The 25,117-nt window shown below is 32.9% G+C and overlaps 2 protein-coding genes across 4 annotated transcripts; one reads left to right on the top strand and one right to left on the bottom strand.

Annotated features, from left to right (window-relative positions):
- Positions 1 to 2,853: 2,853 nt before the first annotated feature.
- On the bottom strand, positions 2,854 to 3,693 carry LOC127079818 (uncharacterized). Its single transcript, XM_051020187.1, has one exon. The coding sequence runs from the start codon at positions 3,691 to 3,693 to the stop codon at positions 2,854 to 2,856; it is 840 nt and encodes a 279-aa protein (XP_050876144.1).
- Positions 3,694 to 9,484: 5,791 nt separating this feature from the next.
- On the top strand, positions 9,485 to 13,189 carry LOC127083120 (squamosa promoter-binding-like protein 12). 3 transcript variants are annotated; one of them, XM_051023361.1, is made up of 5 exons: positions 9,485 to 9,652; positions 11,302 to 11,981; positions 12,075 to 12,211; positions 12,314 to 12,499; positions 12,601 to 13,189. In XM_051023361.1, exons 2-5 carry the CDS (start codon positions 11,344 to 11,346, stop codon positions 12,939 to 12,941), a joined length of 1,302 nt encoding a protein of 433 aa, XP_050879318.1. In that variant the 5' UTR covers positions 9,485 to 9,652; positions 11,302 to 11,343; the 3' UTR covers positions 12,942 to 13,189. The 3 variants fall into 3 exon arrangements, with proteins under 3 accessions (XP_050879318.1, XP_050879319.1, XP_050879317.1); XM_051023362.1 differs by having other exon boundaries at positions 9,501 to 9,669; XM_051023360.1 differs by having other exon boundaries at positions 9,502 to 9,778.
- The last annotated feature ends 11,928 nt before the right edge of the window (positions 13,190 to 25,117 follow it).

The raw sequence follows: 25,117 nt of genomic DNA, 5'->3' as shown, positions 1-25,117 counted from the left end.
TATGGGTGTGTGAATGAGTGAAATACACGAGTTTTGGAGTGTGAAGAGCTTTATATAGGGAAGGCAATTAAAAGCACTTTCGATTAATTTGGCGTCTTGTGTGAATCATCTTCTGATTATATCTTACAACTAAAAGTAGATAAAATGTCATAATTATGTGCCTCGAGCTTAAGTATTGTCATATTTTTTCCTCGTGTTTTCCTTCATAAAGCTTGCTATTGATCCTTAAGGTATGTGTCTTGTTGACTGTCCAGAAGAATCTCGTTATTAAATATGTCATTTATGACAATTTGTATAATAAAATAAAGGCTTAAATAGTATTTTGGTCCTTGCAAGTTGGCGAATTTTTGATTTTGGTCCCTAAATCTATTTTTTGTTGAAGTCCTTATATGTTATTTTCTTGTTGGTGTTAGTCCACGGCGTCAAAGTTTTGTTAAAAAAAAGCATATGTGGCTAACGTTGCTGACTTGGCTTTTGTTTTTTAATTTTTTATGCTGACAGTTATTATTACACGTGGAAATGCAACATGAGGGTTATTAAAAACAGGGATGTAATCCAAAATTAATTCCACTTTGCAACTTCTTCTCTCTCTCTCTCTCTCTCTCTCTCTCTCTCTCTCTCTCTCTCTCTCTCTCTCTCTCTCTCTCTCTCTCTCTCTCTCTCTCTCTCTCCTTCTTCATTATTGTTACCTTCTTCTTCATCTAAACGTTCATCTATTCATCCATGGCCTCTTCTTCAACTTCTAACTTTAATCTATTTCAAATCCCAGTATGTGGTTGCAATAGATTAATGAAATTGTTCATCTCAAACTCACTTGAAAACCCTAAACCGAGATATTGGAAATGTCAAAATTTTGGGTTAATGTCAAGTTGCAAGTTATTCATATGGATGATGAACTTGAATGAAACACATCAAGTGAACCCAGAAATTCAAGTGGATGCAATTGCTCATAGGGTGTGAAGGATTTAGGTTGCATTGTTAAAGAGCTTCGGGTTAGAAAAAATAGAATATGAAGATGAAGTTGGAAAATGAACGGAGAAAAGTAAATTTGTTCAAGTTGTTGTTGATTGTGTCATGACATTTCTTTATTGCTTACCAGAAATGGTTGTGGTTATTATTTGAATGTGTCTGTATTTTCTTTTGTCCCTGTAACAAGCACTATTTATGAAATTCGTCCTCGATTCTACCTATAATGCTTATATAATGAATGAATATGATGTTTTGATTTTTGTCTCTATAAGTTTCTGAGTTTATTGTTTTCATTAGGTATGACAACGAAGCGGGTTGGGGACGGTTTTTACCTCCCCCAAATCCTAAAGCAATCTTCATTTCCCGCCTCAATCCCCATCGGGTATCCCCACCCTGCCATTATCTATTTAGTGAAATCGTTTTTTTTTTAATAAAAATATTTACTTTTCCAGAATCAAATTACATTATAAATAATAAAATAATAAAATCTCAAAAAATTTCATGCATACATTTCAAATATTTTAAATAATAAATGCAAATCAAAATATCAATATTAACCACATATTTAATATTCTAAATTATCAAAACTAAAATAATAAAGTACATAATAAAATAAACAGGGCGGGTTCGGGGACAGGTTCGAGGTGGGTACTAGTGTCCCCATTACCTGACCCGTACCCATATTTTATAATCAAGGAAAATCCAAACCCAAACTCAGTCAAAGCGGATTTTTCTCTTCAAATTCGAGGCAGGTTCAGGTGGATACCTGCGGGTATGAGTTATGTTGGCATGCCTAGTTTTTATCCCTGTTTCTTAATGAACTAAAATAAGATATGAGGTAAAAAGGCATAACAAAGATACATCATAGAGCCAAAAGGAAAAGTATTACTAAATCATGATTATGGTTAATGTATCCAAAATACATAAATCCAAAATGCATATGATAAATAAACCATAATACATCATAACAATGTCATGTCTCCAAATTTTTCATGACTCAAAATACAACATAACATAAATATAAAGCCAAAAAAAAGGCATAACAGAAATACATCACACAATTTCCTTCTCAAGATTAAACCATATGAAAGTTCACCAATGTCTACAATGTTAATGGTTGTGTTGGGTCACTTCCTTCTCCCTTGAGCTTTTTACATTTAAGAACCCTTGTTCTATCACTTCTCCTCAACTCCAATTTCCTTGCCCTTTTTTGTTTGGATTACTTTTTCTACAAAGATACAATCATAACAAAAGCATTATAATACATGCAATAAACCCAATTGTAACTAATAAACTGAATTAGTTTAAGTAACTCAACTGGTTTAGAATTGGTTAGAGTTGCAGATACAGCTACCTGAGGAACAAGCTCAATATTTGGAACAGGTGCATACAAAATATAATCAGGTTGTGAACCACTTATATCCAAGTCATGTGCAACTTGAGCATTTGGAACAAATGCATTTTCAACATTGGGAACAATTGCAATTTGGGAGGTAACATCATTCACATTTGGTTGAGGTTGTGTTTCCTCAAATGATGCCGCAACATTTGCACCAAGCATTTCAAATTCACAATCAACTTCAGTTTGAGATTCAAAAGATTGTTATTCTTAGGGTTTTTCTTATGTTGTATTTCTATATGAAACTCCAGATTGAGGTTGGATTTGTTCTTGTGTTGTATTCCCAAATTCATCTACTATTGCATTTTCTTTGGTTTTCTTTGCACATATAAATCATGGAATTAATATGACACAATGACATTAATAATAATACAAAGTATGGAGATAAGTAAATACCTTTCTTTTTTTAGCTTCATGGTCAACCACATAACTAGTACAACTTATTGCATTATGGTCATGTATAACACAATTTATGCAATAATAACTTATTTATGTCCTTCCCTTGTTAGGGTCTTCATCAGTTCCCTCCGCCTCAATTTCTTTGGCCTCCCAAGTCCTCTTTTGTATGTTGGAGCTAACATTTCTTCAATGTTAACCTCTGGCCCCATGTCTTGTCCATTAATTGGGCTTACATTAAAATTATAGCATATTACATAGGTTTCATTGGAGTAGTAATCATCCACAAAGTCTTCAAGGAATTGGTTCCTAAAACCTAATGCAGATATTGCATGTCTATAAGGTATGCCTACTAATTTCCATAAATTACAAGTGTGTATTCTTTTTGAAATATCCACTATGAAACTATGTCTAGTATGAACATGTTTAACTTTCCATATTATTTCACCAGACCAATTTGGAATCAAATTACCAACATGTTCTACTTCTTTATCAAACTTAAGTCTAGGTATATGTATTATCTTATGTTTCCACCTATCAACTCTTTCTCTTAAGCTAGAAATCCTATTTATGATATAGTTTCTTATCCATTCACACAGAGTTAAGATTGGTTTATCCCTAGCCACTAGTATTGTGTTATTATGTGCTTCAGATACATTATTCATAAGCATGTCACATTTAGGATATAAAGAAAATGCATGTTTACACCATACTTTGGTAGGTATTTTGGAAAGCCATTTCCAATCCTTCACATTAACCCCCTTCAATTGTTTCATCTTAGCTTCTCGTGATTGAATATATGTTACCATTGTTGTTGCCATAATCAAGTCTCTAATCTGCATGCCTCCCCTAAACTTCTTTTTGAAACTGGCATATAAATGCCTAAGACATGGCCTATGCTCTACCCTCTCAAACATTTCTTCAAACATGGGGATTAAACCCTGCAAATTCAGTTTTAATCTAGAACAAACATGTATCAGGGATGAAATCCAAAAGTCAAACATTTATCAGGGATGAAATCCAAATTTTAAACATGTATCAGGGATGAAATCCAACAGTCAAACATGTATAAGGGATGAAATCCAAAAAAAAAATAGTAATGAAATGTACCTTTTGTTGGTCAGATATGAAAACCCATATTTTGTTCTTGGCAAATGTCCTCAAAAAGCAAAGTAAGGAACCACCTTTATGACTCCTTTTTTTCAGTTTCAGAAAAACCAAAAGCTAGAGTATCATATTGATCATTGGGATCTCTCCCAACAACAATAAGCAAGGTCCCTTTATATTTTGTCTTAAGATGTATGACATCCATCAACACCAATTAATGGCTTGTAAGATATGGTGAACCCCTTCTTAAGTCCATCAAAACAAAAGTAAAAATTCCTAAACCTTGATTGTATTATTGCTCCAACCCTTGTCACATTAAATTTGCAATTGTTCCCTGAATTTACCTCCTTATTATGTAGAATATCTCTACAGCAGGGTATATTATTTGGCTGCATCACCTTCAACCAAAGCTTTTTCAATTTGCTTTGCCTTCCATGTCATATTCATAGTTATACCAACATAGTAATTACTCCTAATGTCAGAAACAATATCATGAATCTTGATTCCATAAGAAGATATCATCCTATCCGCTATAGTCTTAGCAATCCACTTGGAATTGGCTGAACTAATATTCAATACCCTACCACATGTGTGAGCACCAACCCATCTATTCATTATATATGTGTTTTTATTCTCAAGCTTACTAACAAGTGCCAAAAACCCATATTTTCCCTTGCAAACTACCCTTACTCTAACTTTGTCATTTCTCACATACTTTATCTCCCTCCCATTTAATATTGACCATTCAGTAATTTCCTCCTTAAATTCATCAAGTGATACAAGCTTCAATCCCACTTTGAACTTGTAATTCTTGTCCAACTCCTCCATCTTAAACATAGGATACTTTGGTCAATTATCTTGATCTGAGGCATCAAGATCACTACTATCAAGATCATCATTAGCATAACTAATGTCCATATCATCATTAACACCACCAGATAAACCTACATTATCATCACCAATTCTTAATTTCTTTGGAGTATTTTTGTGCTTCCTTGCTATTTGTTTTACCCTTTTTATTTTGCCCTCAGATTGTTTATCAGTTAAATCAAAGCCATCATCCAACCCAAGATCCCTTTCATTTTCATTATCATTAAATGATATACCATTAGCTTCAAAATCACTATCATAATTGTCATCACTATCCTCGTGTTCATCTTCTTCAATGTTAACAACACCTCTATCATTAACACCACCATCATCAACATTAAAATTAACATTAATATCAACATTAACAACACCATCATTAACATTAACATTAACATTAACATTAACAACAACATCATCATTAACAACAACATCATCATTAGTAACATAATCATCCTCAACATTAACAATAACACCATCATCATTAACACCATAGTTTTCCTCAACATTAACAATGTCATCAACTACCTTATGCTCAACATATATGTCCACTACACATTTCATTTCAACAACAAATTTATAAACCTCATCAGCATCACTATCACTAACCATTCTATTATGCTTGTCCAATTCATTGTTGTACCACCATAACCAATATTCAAAGAAGCTCCATTTATCATGATCAATGTCTACTATATGTTCATGCCCACCTAGGTAATATATTACATTGTCCTTAACAAATTTTCTCCCGTAATGAAAGTTCACGGTAAATATCATACACTATTGAATCAACCGTCTTGCTCAAACGCTTCTTTGATTCGTCTACCATTTTTGCTGCCCACATACCTCGTCTTCCTCGCAACCGCCTCCCACAGAGCTTACAAATGTTTCCTCTTCTGAAACCCTAATTTACAGGGACTAAAACTAAAATTGTAAAATCTGTTTTTAAAACTTTTTTTAACATAACCACTAATGCCAACAAGAATGTAGCATGTGGAAAGTTTAAAAAAATAAAATAATTTATGAACCAAAATAAAAAACTTGCCAATTTACAAGGACGAAAGACTATTTAAACCTAAAATAAAATCAAAGTTATAAATATATTATTCTAATACACTCAAATAATTCCACATTACTCTAGAATATAAATTAAATCTAATTATATATATATATATATATATATATATATATATATATATATATATATATATATATATATATATATATATATATATATATATATATATCACTCATATTTTTAATTCAATTAATTTTTTTTTAAAAGACAAAATCAGATTTCTTTTTAAAATAGCCTTTTTTTTTCAATTTAAATACTAAAATAACCTATTTTTCAAATTAATTACCGAAATAACCACCTTTGAGTACTAATGCATCGATTGAAATGACGCATCCAATTAGCATTCAAAGGAGGTGCCCAAGCATCTGGCGCATGCATGCAGCCAAGCATGTGAAGGCGCCACATGCATTGGCGCATGCATGTAGGCATGTGAGTGTGTGTCACATGCATTGGTGCATGCATGTGTCATATGTGTGTGTGGCGCCTAGGGCAATGGCGCATGCATGTGTGCGTGCTGATCTATAAATACACTGCGCATCTCCCATAATTTTTCACACAACTTCTTACCCTCATTCCATTTTCCTTCATTTTCCTGCAATCTCCTTCAATTTTCTTTTTTTTAACCATGTCTAAATACTCATATATTCACAAGAGAAATGCCGATTTAATCTTTCAACAGTGCAGCCTCCGATAAAGATCCGACTTTGGAACATAGAAACGTTCGAACGTCTTAATAGGACGTTGAACCGTTGGTTAGATGGAGAAATTGCAGATGGTGAAAGGATCAGAAGAATTCAATGGCTTGAGTACACGTTCAACCAAAATGGAGAAGTTTGTGTATGAGTGGATATTAAGACTGATATAGACGTTCACAGAATGATGTATACAATGTTCAAAATTGTTTTGATGGTTGTAATCACATAGTTATGTTGTTGTAATCGCATAGCTATGTTGTTTATGTGTTGTATTTGTTAGTGATGGTATTTTATTTGTTGTAGTTTGTTGTGTTGTTGTTTATGTGTTGCTTATGTGTTGTATGTGTTGTATTTGTTTGTGATGGTATTTCCTCACAAAGTTATTATATGAAATAAATGTTGTTTTTAATATAAAGCAAAAGAGTTGAAATTAAAGTTATATTGTTGTGCTTGTTCCAACATTGGGATAGTTAGTACGATTCTGACTGGGCTAGCGACATGAACTACATAATTTAACCATTTTGTCCTCCGTATCCATTTCGGTTCGAATACGGGTGTTGTTTGGGTGACCCTTTTTCTTTCTTCGCATTATTTCATTGTGCTAGAGAATGTCCCCTTGATATGCAGGTCAACAATCCTTTTTTGCTACCACTGAAAAGCTAATTTTGTAAACATTGGAAATGCTTATGACTTTGTAAATGTTGAATAGTAAGTAGGATGAATCACGTCGAACCTTTGAACATGCCGCTATGACATGGGAGCAGGTCATACGAAAGGCTTGGAACTTTCCGCAGTCGTACCAACCTGTATCTAGTTCCACTTTATAGTGTTCCCTCGACATGCCTTCATTGTGATCCATGGATTCAACAACATTGTACCAACCTTTAGTATGGTCAAACACAGTGACCACATGTGTGTTAGCTTTGGAAGCTTCCTCTCTAATGAATTTCATTGAAGCATCACTAAACAACTGCCCAGATTGTAACACTGAACTCCATTTGGAATGTTTGGTCCCAAACAACGTCCCTAGCCTGAAATAGGTTGCTCGCATTAAAGCGGTTATAGGTAGGTTTCAGATGCCTTTGAAGACAGAGTTCATTGATTCCACAAGATTTGTTGTCATGTGGCCCCAACGTTGACCATTGTCGTATGCCCTAGTCCACTTCTCCAATAGAATATTGTCGATCCACCGTAATGCATCTGCGTTTGACAACCGGATGTCTTCGCGGTAGTATTTGAAAGAAGGTTCTGTTAATGCATACCCTGCATTGACAATCTTCTTCCGCAACATTTTGTCTTTGATCTCCCACATAAAATTTTGAGTGATATGTCTAATGTGGTACATATGCGTCGACGGAGGATCCTGCCAGCCATTATCAATATTTTTGTAGGCACTCACTATTGAAGGGTGTCGGTCTGAGATCAAACATAAGTTAGGTTGAGGAACAACGTGCAATCAGAGAGTTTTTATGAAAAAACTTCATCCCCACAGCAGTCTCCCCTTCAACTAGGACAAAGACGATTGGAAAAATATTGTTGTTGTCATGTTGTGTCACTGCCATCAGTAGTGTTCCTTTATATTTCCTGTACAACCATGTACCATCAATTTGTATAATAGGTTTACAGAAAGCAAAACCTTTGATGCATGTTTGATACGCCCAGAAGAGTCGGTGGAATATTTCATTACCAATAGCACAAGTCCCGTTTGGGGTGTACGCCGACAACGTTTCCAAATTGACAATAGTCCCTGAAGCATAATGTTTAAGAGCCACCAAGTATTTTGGAAGTTGTTTGTAAGAATCCTCCCAATTGCCAAACACTTTTTCAACCGCCTTAGTCCTAGCTATCCAAGCCTTTCTGTATGATGGAGTATAGTTGTATTCTATTATAATATGTGAGATTATTGTACTCACCTTTAACGACGGATTATCGTTAATGACAGACTAAATTTCATCGCATATTAACTGAGAGTTGAGTTTGGATGGTCTTGCATTTGTTCGTGATTAAGCATGTGCGAACTGGATCCATAGAACCAATCTCCCAAGAATCACTCATCTTCCGGTAAGATGCTGACAACCGGAACAAGCAGGGCTCATTTCGACAATAAATCATATACCTTGTTGCATTAGTTTGATAAATCTTATACCGCTGGACCTTTCACCGAACCTTCACACCAGTCACCATTGCATCATGTCAGCACTCAAAGACCTCAAACACCTCAGAGAAATCGTGAGAGACCTTGAAGAGAGGTTAACGCACCTAGATGTGGAACAAAGGACGTTTCAATCGGGCGGATCATTAATTTTCTTGTCAATTTTATGTATTTTTACTTTATAATATAATATAATTTTTAATTTAAGTATTTAATTTAATTAATTATAATTATAAAATTTAAAAAAAAATGGAAAGTTCATGTGCCACATGCATTGACGCATATACTGATGTAGTGTATGCACGCGTCAATGCATGTGGCTTCAAGGCATGCACGCGTCTAGGTCATTGGCGCCTAAGCTCATTTGCATTGCATGCATGCGCCAAATGCTTGAACGACTCATTTGAATATTAATTGACATTACTGAAAGGTGGTTATTTTGGTAATTAATTTTAAAAATAGGTTATTTTAGTATTTAAATTTTAAAAAAATAATTATTTAAAAAAATCACAAAGTAAATGTTCACATGATAGAGAAATACATGTAATACAATTTTTTTCTTATAAATAGACTATTTTTCATTTACCATATACTTTTTATTGATGGAAAATATATGGGAATTGTTGTTTTGAGATTTTTTTTTAGAGAAACAACAAGGTTAAAAAATGATTTAACCCATAAGTTCAATACTAATTACCTCGATAGAATCCTATCTAACAACAGTCAAACAAAGTAAGATTAAAACAAAATAGTAATCTAATCCAACTTTGTATTATTAAACGAAAAAGAAACAGTTACATCCAGGTTGTTTGATTTTGTTTTGTTTTGAAAAACATTTCCTCATTTCTTGTCCATCAAAAAAACCTCTGATTTTTTGTATTCAGGTTGAGCTGTCCCCTGCTCCAATATAAAGTTATAAACAGCTGTTTGTTTTTTTCACACCGCACAACAAGTGTGTGTGAGAAACTGCTAGTACAGCAATCCATAAGGTCTACACTACCCTATTGTACTACTCTTCTACTCCTATCAACATTTTTACTAACTTTTATCACTCTTTCTTGCAAATGCTCACATTGCTATTTTTCTACCACATTTACTTCATTCTCATTCTCTCTGTAAGTGTTTTTTTTTTTTTTGAATTTGTTTATCTTATCATGTTTTTAGCTTTAACCCTTTTGTGATTTATCAGAAAAGGAAACAAAAGGAATGGTTTTATGTTTGTTAAGGTTATGTTTTTCCTGATTTAGCTTACAGAAAAGCCTCGACTTTTGTGTTGATCTGTTAAGGATAGCTGTTTTTGTTGTTTATTCTCAACCCATTTATGGTTTTTTTTTATCATTTTCTCTTCTGTGTTTTGAGATTGATGACAAAGAAAACCAGTGAACAAAGGGGTGTATTGTACACTGCAGCATTTCCAATACCCATTTTTGTTTGCGATATAAAGATGATAACTTGAAATGATAATGACAATGACATGGTGGTTTTCTTTTTTGGGTTGTTTTTTATTTATGTGAATGTGTGATTCCTATTAACTACAGTGATGATTATGAGTACTATTTTTGTTCAAGTGTTATAGCTTTATACTGTTATTATTATTTCCTTTTATGTTTGCAACATCTTTTTTTAAGCTTTCATAATGATTTTTGAATTAGCCCATGAAAAAAAAATTGTTTTTTTTTTCTGGGATTTTTTGGGTTTATCAGATTGTTTGGAAGTTAGCATAGCTGAGCCTGAGAATGCTTGTGATAAAGGTGTGGTTTTTTAGGGTAAAATGGGACCAAAGCTTTTCCTGTGTAGTACTAGCAAAGGCTCCTAAGGAAAGAGACTCTCATTTAAGATGTAGAATAGGGTCGTTTTCTTTCTTAGATTTTTTGAGCATTAAAGATGATGCTTTTTCAGGTTTAGATTGATTGGTTTCTGGCATTTATGAGTTGGAGGTTTGGTGGTTGGACTTTTATTTTTGTTAACTCAATATCTGTGTTGTTGGAAGTTCAAATATGTGAACAAGTTACATCATTTTTGGGTGGTTGTTGTTGTAGGGTCTCATTCAATGACCTATTCCTGACATTGATGTGATAAAATGTTAATTATTGGAATTGGAATCTAAAGGTTTCCCATGTTGAAAGTGAAGTTTAGGTAGTTCATGTTTCATCATGGTTCAAACTTTAAAGTGTGTCTTTTGATCAAATTCACTACACTTACTGTTAAAACAATAACTTTTAACTTCATGTTATAATCGATTCTTGAGTCAGAATCAATTTTACTCGAGAGCAATCAAACATGTCTATTTTGGTCGCTATTAACGTGGAACCAAATAGAGTATAAGTTAAGTTATAGTACTTTAGTTGTAGTGGAACTAATTTTAGGAGGTTAATACATATAGAGAATTAAAATTTCGAAGGGTGATAGATGGTGGGGACTGCTTATATTAGCCTCAGAGATCTTAAAGGTTACAATACTAAAATCAGCAATCTAGCTGTGTCGGTGAGGTCATGGATAGGAATTGTTTAACACTGTGGAGTCCACAAGTTTTTCGAATTTCTGTAGTTAGCTTCTTTGTTTTTCCAGGGCTATCTCAGGCTTGGAAATTAACTTCGGTAAATAATATGATACTTGGTACTCTTTGATTCTTTTGCAGATTACTGTGAGCATTTTGTATATGAATTTGTGAGACGTTATCATGGAGTGGAATGCGAAATCTCCGGGGCAATGGGACTGGGAAAACTTATTCTTCGTGAATTCAAAACCAGCAGAAAATCACAAGTCTCAATCTACTGATTGGAGTGCGGAGACAGATCGTGAAACCAATGTTGGAATGTTGTTTCCATCAAGTGGTAGTGGCTATTCCGCGTCAAAACTGCTACACGCGTCTTCCTCGAGGAGCTCAAAATCTGCTTCCAATAATTCATCGTCAAACGGGGAGAGCAAGACATCTATGTCAACTCGGGAAGGCTCTCAAGACGATTCCACCGCTAAGAAAGAATTGTCTAAAGGAGATCCAGTTGAAACTTCTCCGGCAGCCGAACCATTGCTCACACTAAAGCTTGGTAAAAGATTCTACTTTGAGGATGTTTCCCCTGGAAGCCATTCCAAGAAAGCCTCTTCCTCTGCGGTTCCCGCGGCTCCTCCTTCGAGCAGAAAGAAAGGTAAATCGGGTAGTCCGAACTTGCTACATTGCTGCCAGGTGGAAGGTTGTGGCTTCGACCTCTCTTCTGCTAAAGATTACCATCGAAAACATAGAGTTTGTGAAAGCCATTCCAAATCCCCTAAGGTGGTTATAGCTGGTTTGGAGCGTCGATTTTGCCAGCAATGTAGCAGGTAAACGAGGTTCACTTCACATTGATCTTTCCGTCTTTCTGATTTGTTTAGAATAGAATAATTAACAATTTTCACTTAACTACGCTTTTGAAGGTTCCATTCTCTATCGGAGTTTGACGAGAAAAAAAGAAGCTGCAGACGTCGTCTCTCAGATCACAATGCAAGACGCCGCAAACCTCAGCCTGGAGCAATTCAACTGAATCCATCATCTCTTTCTTCATCGCCCTATGGTATAAATCTCAACAGTATGCACATTCACAATCACCTATATGATAATATCATAACGATAAATAATTACGTAACCGTGTATCGAATTTATATTCATTCTGTAGATCAAAGACAAACAATGGGCCCATTTGCTTTTCCGAGGAACGCAAATTTAGCATGGCAAGACATTCATAACAGCAAACTCCCCGAAACACAAGATTTTATGCTGAAACCTCCAAAAGCCTTTAACAAGATTGTCACCATGCTTTCTGATGACTCCAAAGGCATAGGATCCAGGAGTACATTTCCAGGTTGTTCTCTTACTTCAAAATCGAGCCTCGAGACCGTCTTTTATTAACTCCTACCTAAGTTGTAGAAATAGTTTTTCACATAGTTAGAATACATGTTACAGGTATAGAAGATCCAACTACCTTGTCTGATCCAACTGCTACGCAAGATGTTAACCGTGCTCTCTCTCTTCTGTCAACCAATTCATGGGGTGCATACGATACCAAGTCCCTCTCTTTAGAACACTCGAATCGGCCAAGCGGGGCAACTCATTCCACAGCACATGCAACTGCTAACCGCATGCCTTTTCCTTCATCGGAATACTGGCACACTGATCCGCAACACGCGAACAACTCCAGCGGCTGTATCTCGTTCTCAGCTTACGACAATAGCAATCGCTTTCAAGACTTTCAGCTGTTCAGCGCACCGTTCGAGTCGAGTTTCCCTTGCAACCAGCTGGATTAATAATAAGTATGCTTCCTTGTTATCTTCAAAAACAACAGAATGAGAATGCTTATTCATTTAAATGGTCCCAACTACATTATGACTATTGTGTTTTTTGTTTAGAAGAGTACTAATCAGAAAACTTGTCTGTATGATGATTGATAACTCCATTTAATCCTGAGTGAGACTTTATTCACTCTAAACCATGAATGTCTTCACGAGAATTTCTAAATCAAACAAGAGTATAATATGGTTTGATGATTGTGTAATTGTTGTTGCTTACTTCTACTTCAATCACACGCTTGATGAGAATGCATAATTACAGATACTAGGGTTTGATTAATATATATTTTAATTATTTTACAAAAAAATATTTTAATTTTGTGATTGAACATGTTTTAAAATATAGTTATGTTTTAATTGTATTTAAACTCAAATTGTTAAGGTTGTTATTTAGAAGTATGAAAGTTGCCTTGTAAATTTGAATAAATATTTTTAGAATAATTAAATATTATTTGTAGTGTCTTATAAGGTGTATAATATTTTTATTCTAAAAGTTATATTTTTTAACTTTTAATAACTATTTTTTGTATAATAAAAATATGTTATTAGTATTATACATAAGACGCATGTATGTGAATATGTTATATTTCATTTATTTAGTATTGTTTAATCTAATTTAAAAAATTAAAAACTAAAATTTTATATTGAGAGAAATTTATTACAATATCATGTTCAAATGATTTTTCATAACATATATCTCCTGGATATTATAATATTTTTTATACTTATTTTATTTTTTTGGATCATCTATTGTTCTCCATATTATATTTTTCATGTTAAACAATCATTAAGAAGTTAAAATCTATAAATATTAGTTAAAAAATAGTAAATACTTTTTAAAGATGAAATTGATGATTCAAAATCTGTAATAAAATATTAAGAAATTAAACAAATTTCACACATACAAATTTTTATTTAGAATATGAAATATATTAAATTTTTAGTTAAAATAAATAATAAAAATATTAAATTTTTAATTAAAATAAATTATGAAATTTCATTGAAATGAAAAGAAGAATTCTTTTTAATAGTTATTATTCTCAAATAAGTTTCATATTTTTTAAAATTTAGTTCCCCTATTTTAAAAATTAGTTTTTTTATCCTTAAAGTTTACTTCATTTATAATTTTCATGACTCCCTTCACTTTTGAACACTTAGGAGTCTCATTAATGATGTGATAACGTCATTGTAGATCTATATTGCCTTTTTTGAATATTTAAATGATCTTAACATATATTTCATTTTACAAAATATTTGTAATTTATGTAAATCATTTTGATTTAATTTTAAACATTAAATGACAATGTTACACTTTCAGAAGTCACACTTCTTTTTGAATCATAATTACATTCTCTTTCTCTCTTTGAAGAAGAACACAATGAATCCTGATTTCACTCAATTACACTGATTCAAACATCAAACATGAAGTTCTAGGATTCGCGAAGATGACTAGTGGACAAGTGAAATTCTGTTTAAGCTATGTTTTCTTGTCCCCTTTGGAGTGTCACCATGTCCTAGTTGTTTTGTTTTTTGTGTTGTATGTTTAGTTGTGGTCCAGTATCCTTTTCATTCATGTTAACTTGTTGTGGTCCCATAGTTGTTTCTTGTTTATGTGTATTATTATGATGTTGTGGTCCACCATGTTTGTTTAATGTTTTGTTATGGTCCCACTGAATGTTAACTTATTCCAAATGTATTCAATAAATTTGCAATTCAAGTAAAACTAATAAGGTTAGGTTAAAAATACATCATAGGAGAAATTAGTTTTTGACCCTGTTAAGTGGTATGTTGGTGGAGAGGTAACTGAGATGAATTAGCGAGGGGATGTGGATTTCAGCCATACATGGATGTGGAGAGATTGAATAAAAGTGAGGGTTTGTGGTATTGGAACCCTGTCGTCAGCTTTGCACATGGTGTTAGGCCATTGAATAATGATAAAGATGCGTTGTAGTTTACCAAAGATGTTGTAGGAAACGAGGTGATAGATGTATATGTGGAGCACAAAGTATCTAACCCCCCTCCCCTCTGTGATAGTGGATCAAAGTGAATTAGATAACTAAATTGATGAGGATGATGTACAATGTACTGGTTTTAGTCAGCCTAATGTTGAAGTGAATGAGCCTGAAGTTAGTGAGGGTAATGCTTAAGTTAATAATAAACAAGCTGAAGTTAGTGAGGGTAATACTGAAGTTAGTGAGTTTAATATACAATATGCTGAGAGCAAATCCTAAGAGCACTGTGTATATACAATATGTTGAAAGCAAAGGCATCCATGTTTTTGAAAGAATATATATCTGCTTAGAGTCTTGCAAGCCAGGATTTCTCAAGACATGTAGGCCACTCATTGGATTGGATGTTTGCTTTTTAAAGGGGGGTATGATGGAAAATTAATGTCTGCAGTAGGCAGGTATGGTAACAACCAAATCTTTCCAATTGCATATGTAGTGGTTGAAGCTGAGACCAAAGATTCATGAGAATGGTTCTTACACCTTCTATTGGAAGATTTAAGTGCATTCAATCAAAGAGCATATGACTTTATTTATGACAAATCGAAGGTATATTGTCTTATGTCATTTTCTTTTCCTTCTTATGTCATGTATAATATCTTATGTTGACTTATGTCATTTTCTTTGCCTTCTTATATGTGACAAGGATTGGTTCCTGCAATTTAAGGCATTAGTGTACATGTGGAGCAGAGACTTTGTATCAAGCATATATATGGTAATTAAAAGAATAAATACCCTAGTTTGGAGTTAAAGGAGATGATGTGGGCAACAACTAGGTCAACTACAGTACTATTATGGGAAAGAACAATGCAAAAAATGAAAGAATTGAATGAAGGTGCATGGAAGGACATGATGGATACCCCTGCACAACTTTATGTCATACCACATTTCAAGACATATACAAAGTGTGATAAGCAAGTAAACAACATGTGTGAGACTTTTAAAACATTTTATGGATCCACTCTTATTTAAAATGTCTACAAATTATAAAAGAAAGATATATATAAAATAAATTATTATGGTTGCAATAGAAAAGACAAAAATGTAAGTACTTATAGTTGTTGTCTCATATATGAGTTTCATATTGAATTGTCAATTGTTTGATCTTAATTTTAACACCTTCAAAATCTTCCATGTTCCACTCCATATCTATCTTTTTCATGATGAATCACAAATGTCTTGTACACAAAAAATAATTAAAAAAATAATATTATACAAAACAACAAATAAAAGTTTAAAGATAATATAAAATGGTTACCTAACTCCTATTATGAAGATTGAGTTAAAGTTTAAAGATAATATAAAATGGTTACCCAACTCCTATTATGAAGATTGAGTTGTTTCAATTGGAGAATGTTTAGAGACACATTTCCTGGTCTATTTTAAGTGGTTGCGGATATTATTAATGATATTATAATGTTGCATCTAAAAAGATGAAGATACATATAAAAATATAAGTAATAATGACGAAGTGATATGAATGACAACTTCAAAATCTTTCATTCTCCACTTCATTTCTATCATTCTCATGATGAATCTCAAATGTCTTGTACACTAAAAATGATTTTAAAAAATAATATTATACAAAATAACAAATAAAAACTTAAACGTAATAAAAAATAGATACTCAATTTATATTATGAAGATTGAGTTGTTTCAATTGAAAAATTTTAAAGACATGCCTTCTTGTCTGATTTAAGTTGTTGTAGATATTGTTAGTTGTTGGAAAAATTAATTTATAAATCAAATGGATCGATACTAGAATCATGAACGAATCACTTTCCTTATAGTATTTCAAACACTCTCAGATTATCTTAGAGTTTCTACACAAAAGATTGGTGTGTCTAAACATAAAAGAAATTATGAATTAAATTATATTGGAAATAAGAAATAATATTGTTTAGAACAACACATTTATAATGAAAATCGTCAATCAAATATGAGAGATTGATTAATATAAAAGTAAGAAAGGAACTTGAGAGGTCATCGATCTGATTTAATTGTTGGATTGGATAAGTTATTAAACTAGTGAGAGTCAGTCAAAACCGACCGATATCGTTAAAAATTGGTGAATCGACCATTTTTGAAAATGGACCGATTAATGCTTATTTTTTTCTTCTAAATAAACGATGTCGTTTTGATGATATATATATATATATATATATATATATATATATAATATATATATATATATATATATATATATATATATATATATATATATATATATATATATATATATATATATATTTATTTGGAACAACTTTTTCTCTTTATAATTAAATTTATTAGACATTGCACTTATTTGTTATTTAGTTTATGTTGTAATTAAACTTTGTTCAAAATTTATTTACATTTGTATTTAGTACTATTTTTTTTTGTATGTGATGATTATTTTTAAAATTTTGAATTTAAATAATGAACTTGTAAAATTATGATATTTTGAAATTTTTGAAATTTGGTAGGTGTCATGATTTTTTTTAGAGATCAAGTCATCTAGTTCGACCGATTTAATAACTATATATTTTGTTATGGAGATAAGTTTATTCAATTGAATTATACGATTTATTCGACTAAAATTATTCGATTTAATCCAGTCTAGTGAATTATTTTTTAAAATCACCAAGTTTTTCAATTAAATTTCCAAAATAAACACAATTTTATATTATTTACCAATATAACCACTTTTCATGCACCCCTCTAAAGCAAGCGTCAATTGGACTGACACATGCATCTGGTCATTGAACTTAGGCATCAATAGCATTGACGCATGCATGGAGGTGAAACCAATGCAATTGACACATACTTTATTATATGAAGTGTATGCGTCATTGCATGTGGCGTATGCTTTCTATATTATTTTTATAAAAAAACTATAAGTTATACTTATATAAAATTGAAATAAATAGGTAAACGAAAAATAATTATTAATATTATGATATAAAGTTAAAATACATAACAATTGACAAGAAAATCAATGATCCGCCCAATTGAAATGCCCCATATTCCATATCTCGGTGCGTTAGTCTGTCTTCGAGGTCTCCCACGATTTCCTTGAGGTGTTTGGGTTTTTTGAATGCTGACATGATGCAATGGTGGCTGGTGTGAAGGTCTGGTGGAAGGTCCAATGGTATTCGATAAATTTGTCATCATTTCTCCCCAATAACTGGGCGTGTTGCCGGCAACGGTGCTGCCGTAATTGAGTTCGGTGCCCATGTTGTCGTAGTTGGGTCGTTGTGGTTAGGTTGTTTGTGGACGGTATGGTTGCCTGAATTGGGACATTGAATCATTTTGGAAACGAAGCAATGGTTCATGTGAATGGCTTCTCGTTGACCGGGGTGAATGACAACATTCTTAACCAACCTCATGCTTGTAGCAAATAGGCGCAAGATAAAAATGTACAAGTATTTTTTTTTGTTGCCATTTTTACAAAACGAACTATATAGATGGGACAAAACAACTTAATCCCAAATATATGTGCCTACTTTATTTATGTTTCGTAACAACGACAAATACATAATATTTACTGTATTACTAGTACTTTCAGGAAATAAAAAATTACCAAATAGAATCATAATATAACAACGAGTTTTAATTATCTTTTCATACTCGGTAGATTCTTCGTTTAATGTTATACTTGAATAATATTGTTTAAGATATTTTAAATTAATACCTTGGCCCCTAGGTTGACCAGAAGTTTGTCCGTAGTAGTGTCTTCACACAAAGGGGCATCCAACAATTCCTCGCATATAGAGTTATCTTGGTTAACTCTACCATTTATGACCTTACCATCGATAGGTAGACCTAAAAACATGTAGACGTCGTCAAGTGTGACAGTACATTCACCAAAAGGAAGGTGAAATGTGTGGGTCTCGGGTCTCCATCTTTCTACCAAATCAAGAATAAATTTGTAACCAACTGAGTATGAGACTATGTTGAATAGATTACCAAAATCGCATGCTCGTAGATACAGTTCTATCAAAGGGTCGTGTGGTACATATTCATGTACACGACATCGAAATCTCCTTGGGTCCTAACAAAAAATAATTAAGAAATGAGTAAGAATAAGTAATAAAAAATAGAAAATAAGTAATAATTTACACATGTCGCAATATTGTCGATTGTTCCTCGATGTTCATCATCCATGGTCAGTAGAGGCACTTTGTTGAATGTTGAGTGTTGTAGATACAGATAGGTTGAGTGTTGTAGAATGGTCAACGGTGGGGCCACACGACAACAAATATTATGGAGTCAATGAACTCTGTCTTCAAAGGCATCTAAAACCTACCGATAACCGCTTTAGTGCAATCAACCTATTTTAAGCTAGGGGTGTGGTTTGAGATCAGACGTTCCAAATGGAGTTCAGTGTTACAATCTGGGCAGTTGTTCGGTGATGCTTCAATGAAATTCATTAAAGACAAAATTTCCAAATCTAACACACATGTGGTCACAGTGTTTGACCGTACTAAAGGTTGGTACAATGTTACTTAGTCAATGGATCATAATGAAGGCATGTCGAGGGGACACTATCGAGTGAAACTAGATAGAGGTTGGTGTGACTGCGGAAAGTTCCAAGCATTTTGTATGCCATGCTCCCATGCTATAGCGGCATGTTTAAAGGTTCGACAGAATCCTTTTGACTTACTATCCGCCGTTTACAAAGTCATAAACCTATGCAATGTTTACAAAATTAGCTTTTCGGTGGTAGCAAAAGAGGATTACTGACCTGCATATCAAGGGGGCATTCTCTGGCACAATGAAATAATACGAAGAAAGAAAAAGGGATGCCCCAAATAGCACTCGTATTCAAACCGAAATGGATACGGCGAACAAAATGGTTAGATTATGTAATTCATGTCGCCAGCCCGGTCATAATCGTACAAATTGTCCCAATGTTGGACCAAGCACAACAACATAATTTTAATTGTAACCATTTTGCTTTATATTAAAAACAACATTTATTTCATATGATAAGCAGAACAAATACAATAATTAAACAACACAAACAAACAACTACAACAAATAAAATAACATCACAAATAAATACAACACATAAACAACATAACTATGTGATTACAACCATCAAAACAATTTTGTGAGAAGTATACATCACCATGTGAACGTCTCTGTCAGTTTTAACATCCATCCGAAAACGAACTTCTCCATTTTGGTTGAATGTGGTATCAAGCCATTGAATTCTTCTGATCTTTTCACCCTCTGCAATGTCTCCATCTAACCAACGGTTCAAGGTCCTGTTAAGATGTTTGAACGTAACTACATTCCAAAGTCGGATCTTCATCGGAGGCTGCATTGCTGAAAAATTAAATCGGCATTTCTCTTGTGAATATAAGGACACATATATGAATATGTAGACATTTTAAAGAAAAATGGAAGGAGAATGAAGAACAATGGAATGAGATAGTAAGAAGATGTGTGAAAAATATGGGAGGATGATGTTGTATTTATAGATGAAGTGTTGGAGCAGTAGCCACATGCATTGGCGCCTACATAGAGTGGATTATGCATGCGTCATTGCATGTGGTGCCTACACATGCATGCGCCATTCCTAGTGGTGTCATGGACATGGATGCATCAGTGCATGTGGCGTCAATGAATAATATTTTCATTGGAAGCGCCGTTGCACCTGACGTATTTGTTAAACGTTTTTGAAAAAAATGGTTATTTTGGTAAATATTTTCAAATAATTATTATTTTAAAATTTTAATTAAAAAACTTGATTATTTAAAAAAAATACTCCGGTTTAGTCATGTGATTCTACCGATGATCTAATAATTTGATCAATAAACTAATGATCCACCCTCATCAATTTAATGACTGGTCCGATTTTTAAAACATTAGGAGGAAAAAATGAGACATTATATATATATATATATATATATATATATATATATATATATATATATATATATATATATATATATATATATATATATATATATATATAATGTTTTATTTATTTATTTATATATATATATATATATATATATATATATAATGTTTTTATTTATTTATATATATAAATAAATAAAATACTTTTATAGAAATATTTTTTTATTTAAGATTTTATAAGGATACTTTGTTCATTTTTATATTTAAATAAGTAAAAAAAAATTATATGAACACTTTTTTCTAGTTAAAATTTTATAAAGACACTATTATTTTTATTATGTAAAATAACAAAAGTTAATGAAAATGACTTTTGAAAATTAGATTATTAAATTTATGTTGTCAAAAACGATATTGTCACTGCTTTACGGAGCTTGGCATTCCAAAAAAAATCTTTGACAAATCACATCACATCATCTTTAACGATCTCCCAGTGGCAAAGTGAAGTTGTTTAATTCTTCACCACATAGACCTCTCTGAAGTTATGTATCGCGTTGAAATCACCCACCATAATCCAAGGACTTGTAGAGTTCTGTGAGTTCATAAGACAGTCTCAAAGCTTGAGCCATATGGTGTACGTGAGACGGGCATAAATATTCAAACAATATCAAAAAGGCATTATTTAGAGATGAATAAAATGATAGCTTGGTTTATATCATCGACAAGGGTGAAATTAAAATCTTGACTGCAAGATAAAAACCAAATCCTAATTGCATAACCTCTAGCCAGAAAAAAAACACCTTTTTATTATGCGAATAATTAATCGTTTGATAGTTTACTTTTTATGCAAGTTAGTGAATTTTGATTAAGCAAGTTTGTTTAATTTGTTCTAAGTTTGTTTAGGGTTAGTTAGTTTGTTATGAAATATTAACCAAGTTTTGTTACCACGTACAAATTCATGTAGATTGTAATCATTATTGTGTGGATCCAAAACATTTTTTAGAATATCATTGAGGAAGAAATAATCAAAAGAGCATGAGATACATTGAAGAAACTATATGGTGGAGATGAGAAATTGAAGAGAGTGAAGTTGCAGACTTCGAGAAAACAATATGAGATGATTCAATTAAAAGAAGAAGAAGAAACAATTGCAGAATTATTTTCAAGATTGGTGTTGTTGATCAATCAGATAAAGGCATGTGGTGAGACAATACATGATTTGAAAAAGTTTGAGAAGGTGTTGGGAGCCTTGACTATGAAATTTGATTACATTGTAGTGTCTTTAGAGGAGTCCATGAACCTATCTGGGATGAAGTTAGAAGAGTTGCAAGCTTCAATTGAGGCTCATGAGATGAGATTGAAGCAAAGAAGATCAGAAAGGAAAAAAGTTGTTGAGTATGCATTACAAGCAAAATTCATCAAGAAATCTAACAAAGGCAAAGAGAAGCCGAAAAATAATCAAGCAATTGCTGAGAATTCAAACAAGAATTCAAATAATCATACTGAGTCAGTCAGGAAAGGCACTTCAAATAAAACTCAAGAAAGAAGGTTGACGTGAAAGAAGTGCAATGTTATTGTTGTCAAAGATTTGATCATTATGCAAGCGATTGTTACTCCAACAAAGACTCGAGTGCAAAAAATACGGAAGAAGCTCAGTATACACATGCAGGAGGTGGTGAGTCTCATGATGTGTCATTGACGTCAGACACTCAATATAGTGATGACAAAACTAAGGTTTGGTATCTAGGTTTTGGGTGCAATAATCATATGACATGGAACAAAGAGTAGTTCACTATGCTAGATGACTCCGTGAAAAATGTGATAAGATTTGCAATTCATAGACATGTCACATCAGAAGGGAAGGAAAATACAATTATGGAAATAAAGGATGGTCAGAAGGTTGTGATTGCTAATGTGCTATATGTGCCTTCAATGACAAGCAACTAGATAAGCATAGGTCAATTACTTGCCAATGATTATATTATGAAGATGGAAAATAAGCACATGAAGGTGTATAATGCAGACGGAAGATTGATGTTGAAAGAACCACTAGCAGACAACAAAACGTTTAAGATAAAAATCAACATGATTGATAATAAGTGTCTTGCCTCAATTGTGAAAGATGATTAAAATTGGATATGAAATCATAGGTATGACCACCTGAATTTTAGAAGCATAGGCTTGCTTAATATGAAGAATATGGTGTATGGTCTCCCTCGGATAAAGGAGCCAAGACAGATTTATGAAGAATATTGCAAAGTCAAACAAGCAATCCAATCATTCAAACATGACTTGCCTAAGAAGTCAAAGAAGAAATTAGAGTTTTTCCACTCTGATATGTATGGACCATTTGAAGTAAGATCAAAGGGAGGTCATTGATACTTATTAACCTTCATGGATGAATTCACAAGATATACGTGGATATATTTGATTGAGAAAAAGATTGGTGTATTCACCAAATTCAAGAAATTTAAACTGTTGGAACAAAGAGTAGTTCACTATGCTAGATGACTCCGTGAAAAATGTGATAAGATTTGCAATTCATAGACATGTCACATCAGAAGGGAAGGAAAATACAATTATGGAAATAAAGGATGGTCAGAAGGTTGTGATTGCTAATGTGCTATATGTGTCTTCAATGACAAGCAACTAGATAAGCATAGGTCAATTACTTGCCAATGATTATATTATGAAGATGGAAAATAAGCACATGAAGGTGTATAATGCAGACGGAAGATTGATGTTGAAAGAACCACTAGCAGACAACAAAATGTTTAAGATAAAAATCAACATGATTGATAATAAGTGTCTTGCCTCAATTGTGAAAGATGATTAAAATTGGATATGAAATCATAGGTATGACCACCTGAATTTTAGAAGCATAGGCTTGCTTAATATGAAGAATATGGTGTATGGTCTCCCTCGGATAAAGGAGCCAAGACAGATTTATGAAGAATATTGCAAAGTCAAACAAGCAATCCAATCATTCAAACATGACTTGCCTAAGAAGTCAAAGAAGAAATTAGAGTTTTTCCACTCTGATATGTATGGACCATTTGAAGTAAGATCAAAGGGAGGTCATTGATACTTATTAACCTTCATGGATGAATTCACAAGATATACGTGGATATATTTGATTGAGAAAAAGATTGGTGTATTCACCAAATTCAAGAAATTTAAATTGTTGGAACAAAGAGTAGTTCACTATGCTAGATGACTCCGTGAAAAATGTGATAAGATTTGCAATTCATAGACATGTCACATCAGAAGGGAAGGAAAATACAATTATGGAAATAAAGGATGGTCAGAAGGTTGTGATTGCTAATGTGCTATATGTGCCTTCAATGACAAGCAACTAGATAAGCATAGGTCAATTACTTGCCAATGATTATATTATGAAGATGGAAAATAAGCACATGAAGGTGTATAATGCAGACGGAAGATTGATGTTCAAAGAACCACTAGCAGACAACAAAACGTTTAAGATAAAAATCAACATGATTGATAATAAGTGTCTTGCCTCAATTGTGAAAGATGATTAAAATTGGATATGAAATCATAGATATGACCACCTGAATTTTAGAAGCATAGGCTTGCTTAATATGAAGAATATGGTGTATGGTCTCCCTCGGATAAAGGAGCCAAGACAGATTTATGAAGAATATTGCAAAGTCAAGCAAGCAAGCAAATCATTCAAACATGACTTGCCTAAGAAGTCAAAGAAGAAATTAGAGCTTGTCCACTCTGATATGTATGGACCATTTGAAGTAAGATCAAAGGGAGGTCATTGATACTTATTAACCTTCATGGATGAATTCACAAGATATACGTGGATATATTTGATTGAGAAAAAGATTGGTGTGTTCACCAAATTCAAGGAATTTAAACTGTTGGTTGAAAAACAAGTGATTACATCATTAAGAAATTGAGAACTGGTGGTGGAAGTGAATACATCTCTGGTGAATTTTCCAAGTTATATGAAGATTATGGCATATAGCATGATATCATAACACCTTACACACACAACACAACGGAATATGAGAATGAAATAATAGAAGTGTATTGAATATAGCCATGAGCATGTTAAAAGCAAAGGATACTCCAAAGAGATTTTGGGATGATGCACTTTCAACAATTGTGCATATTATTAATAATTGTTTAATAAAAAAGATGTTGCACAAAACACCATATGAAGCATGAACAGGTTTGAAGCCAAGTGTTGGTCACTTAGAGGTGTTTGGATCACTGTGTTTTAGGCATGTACCTAAACAATTGAGAAGA

This window comes from Lathyrus oleraceus, chromosome 5 (genome assembly GCF_024323335.1).
Source record: "Lathyrus oleraceus cultivar Zhongwan6 chromosome 5, CAAS_Psat_ZW6_1.0, whole genome shotgun sequence".
Classification (NCBI taxonomy): Eukaryota; Viridiplantae; Streptophyta; class Magnoliopsida; order Fabales; family Fabaceae; genus Lathyrus; species Lathyrus oleraceus.
Note: the sequence above shows the minus strand (reverse complement) of the source record. Positions and strands in the feature narration are given on the sequence as shown.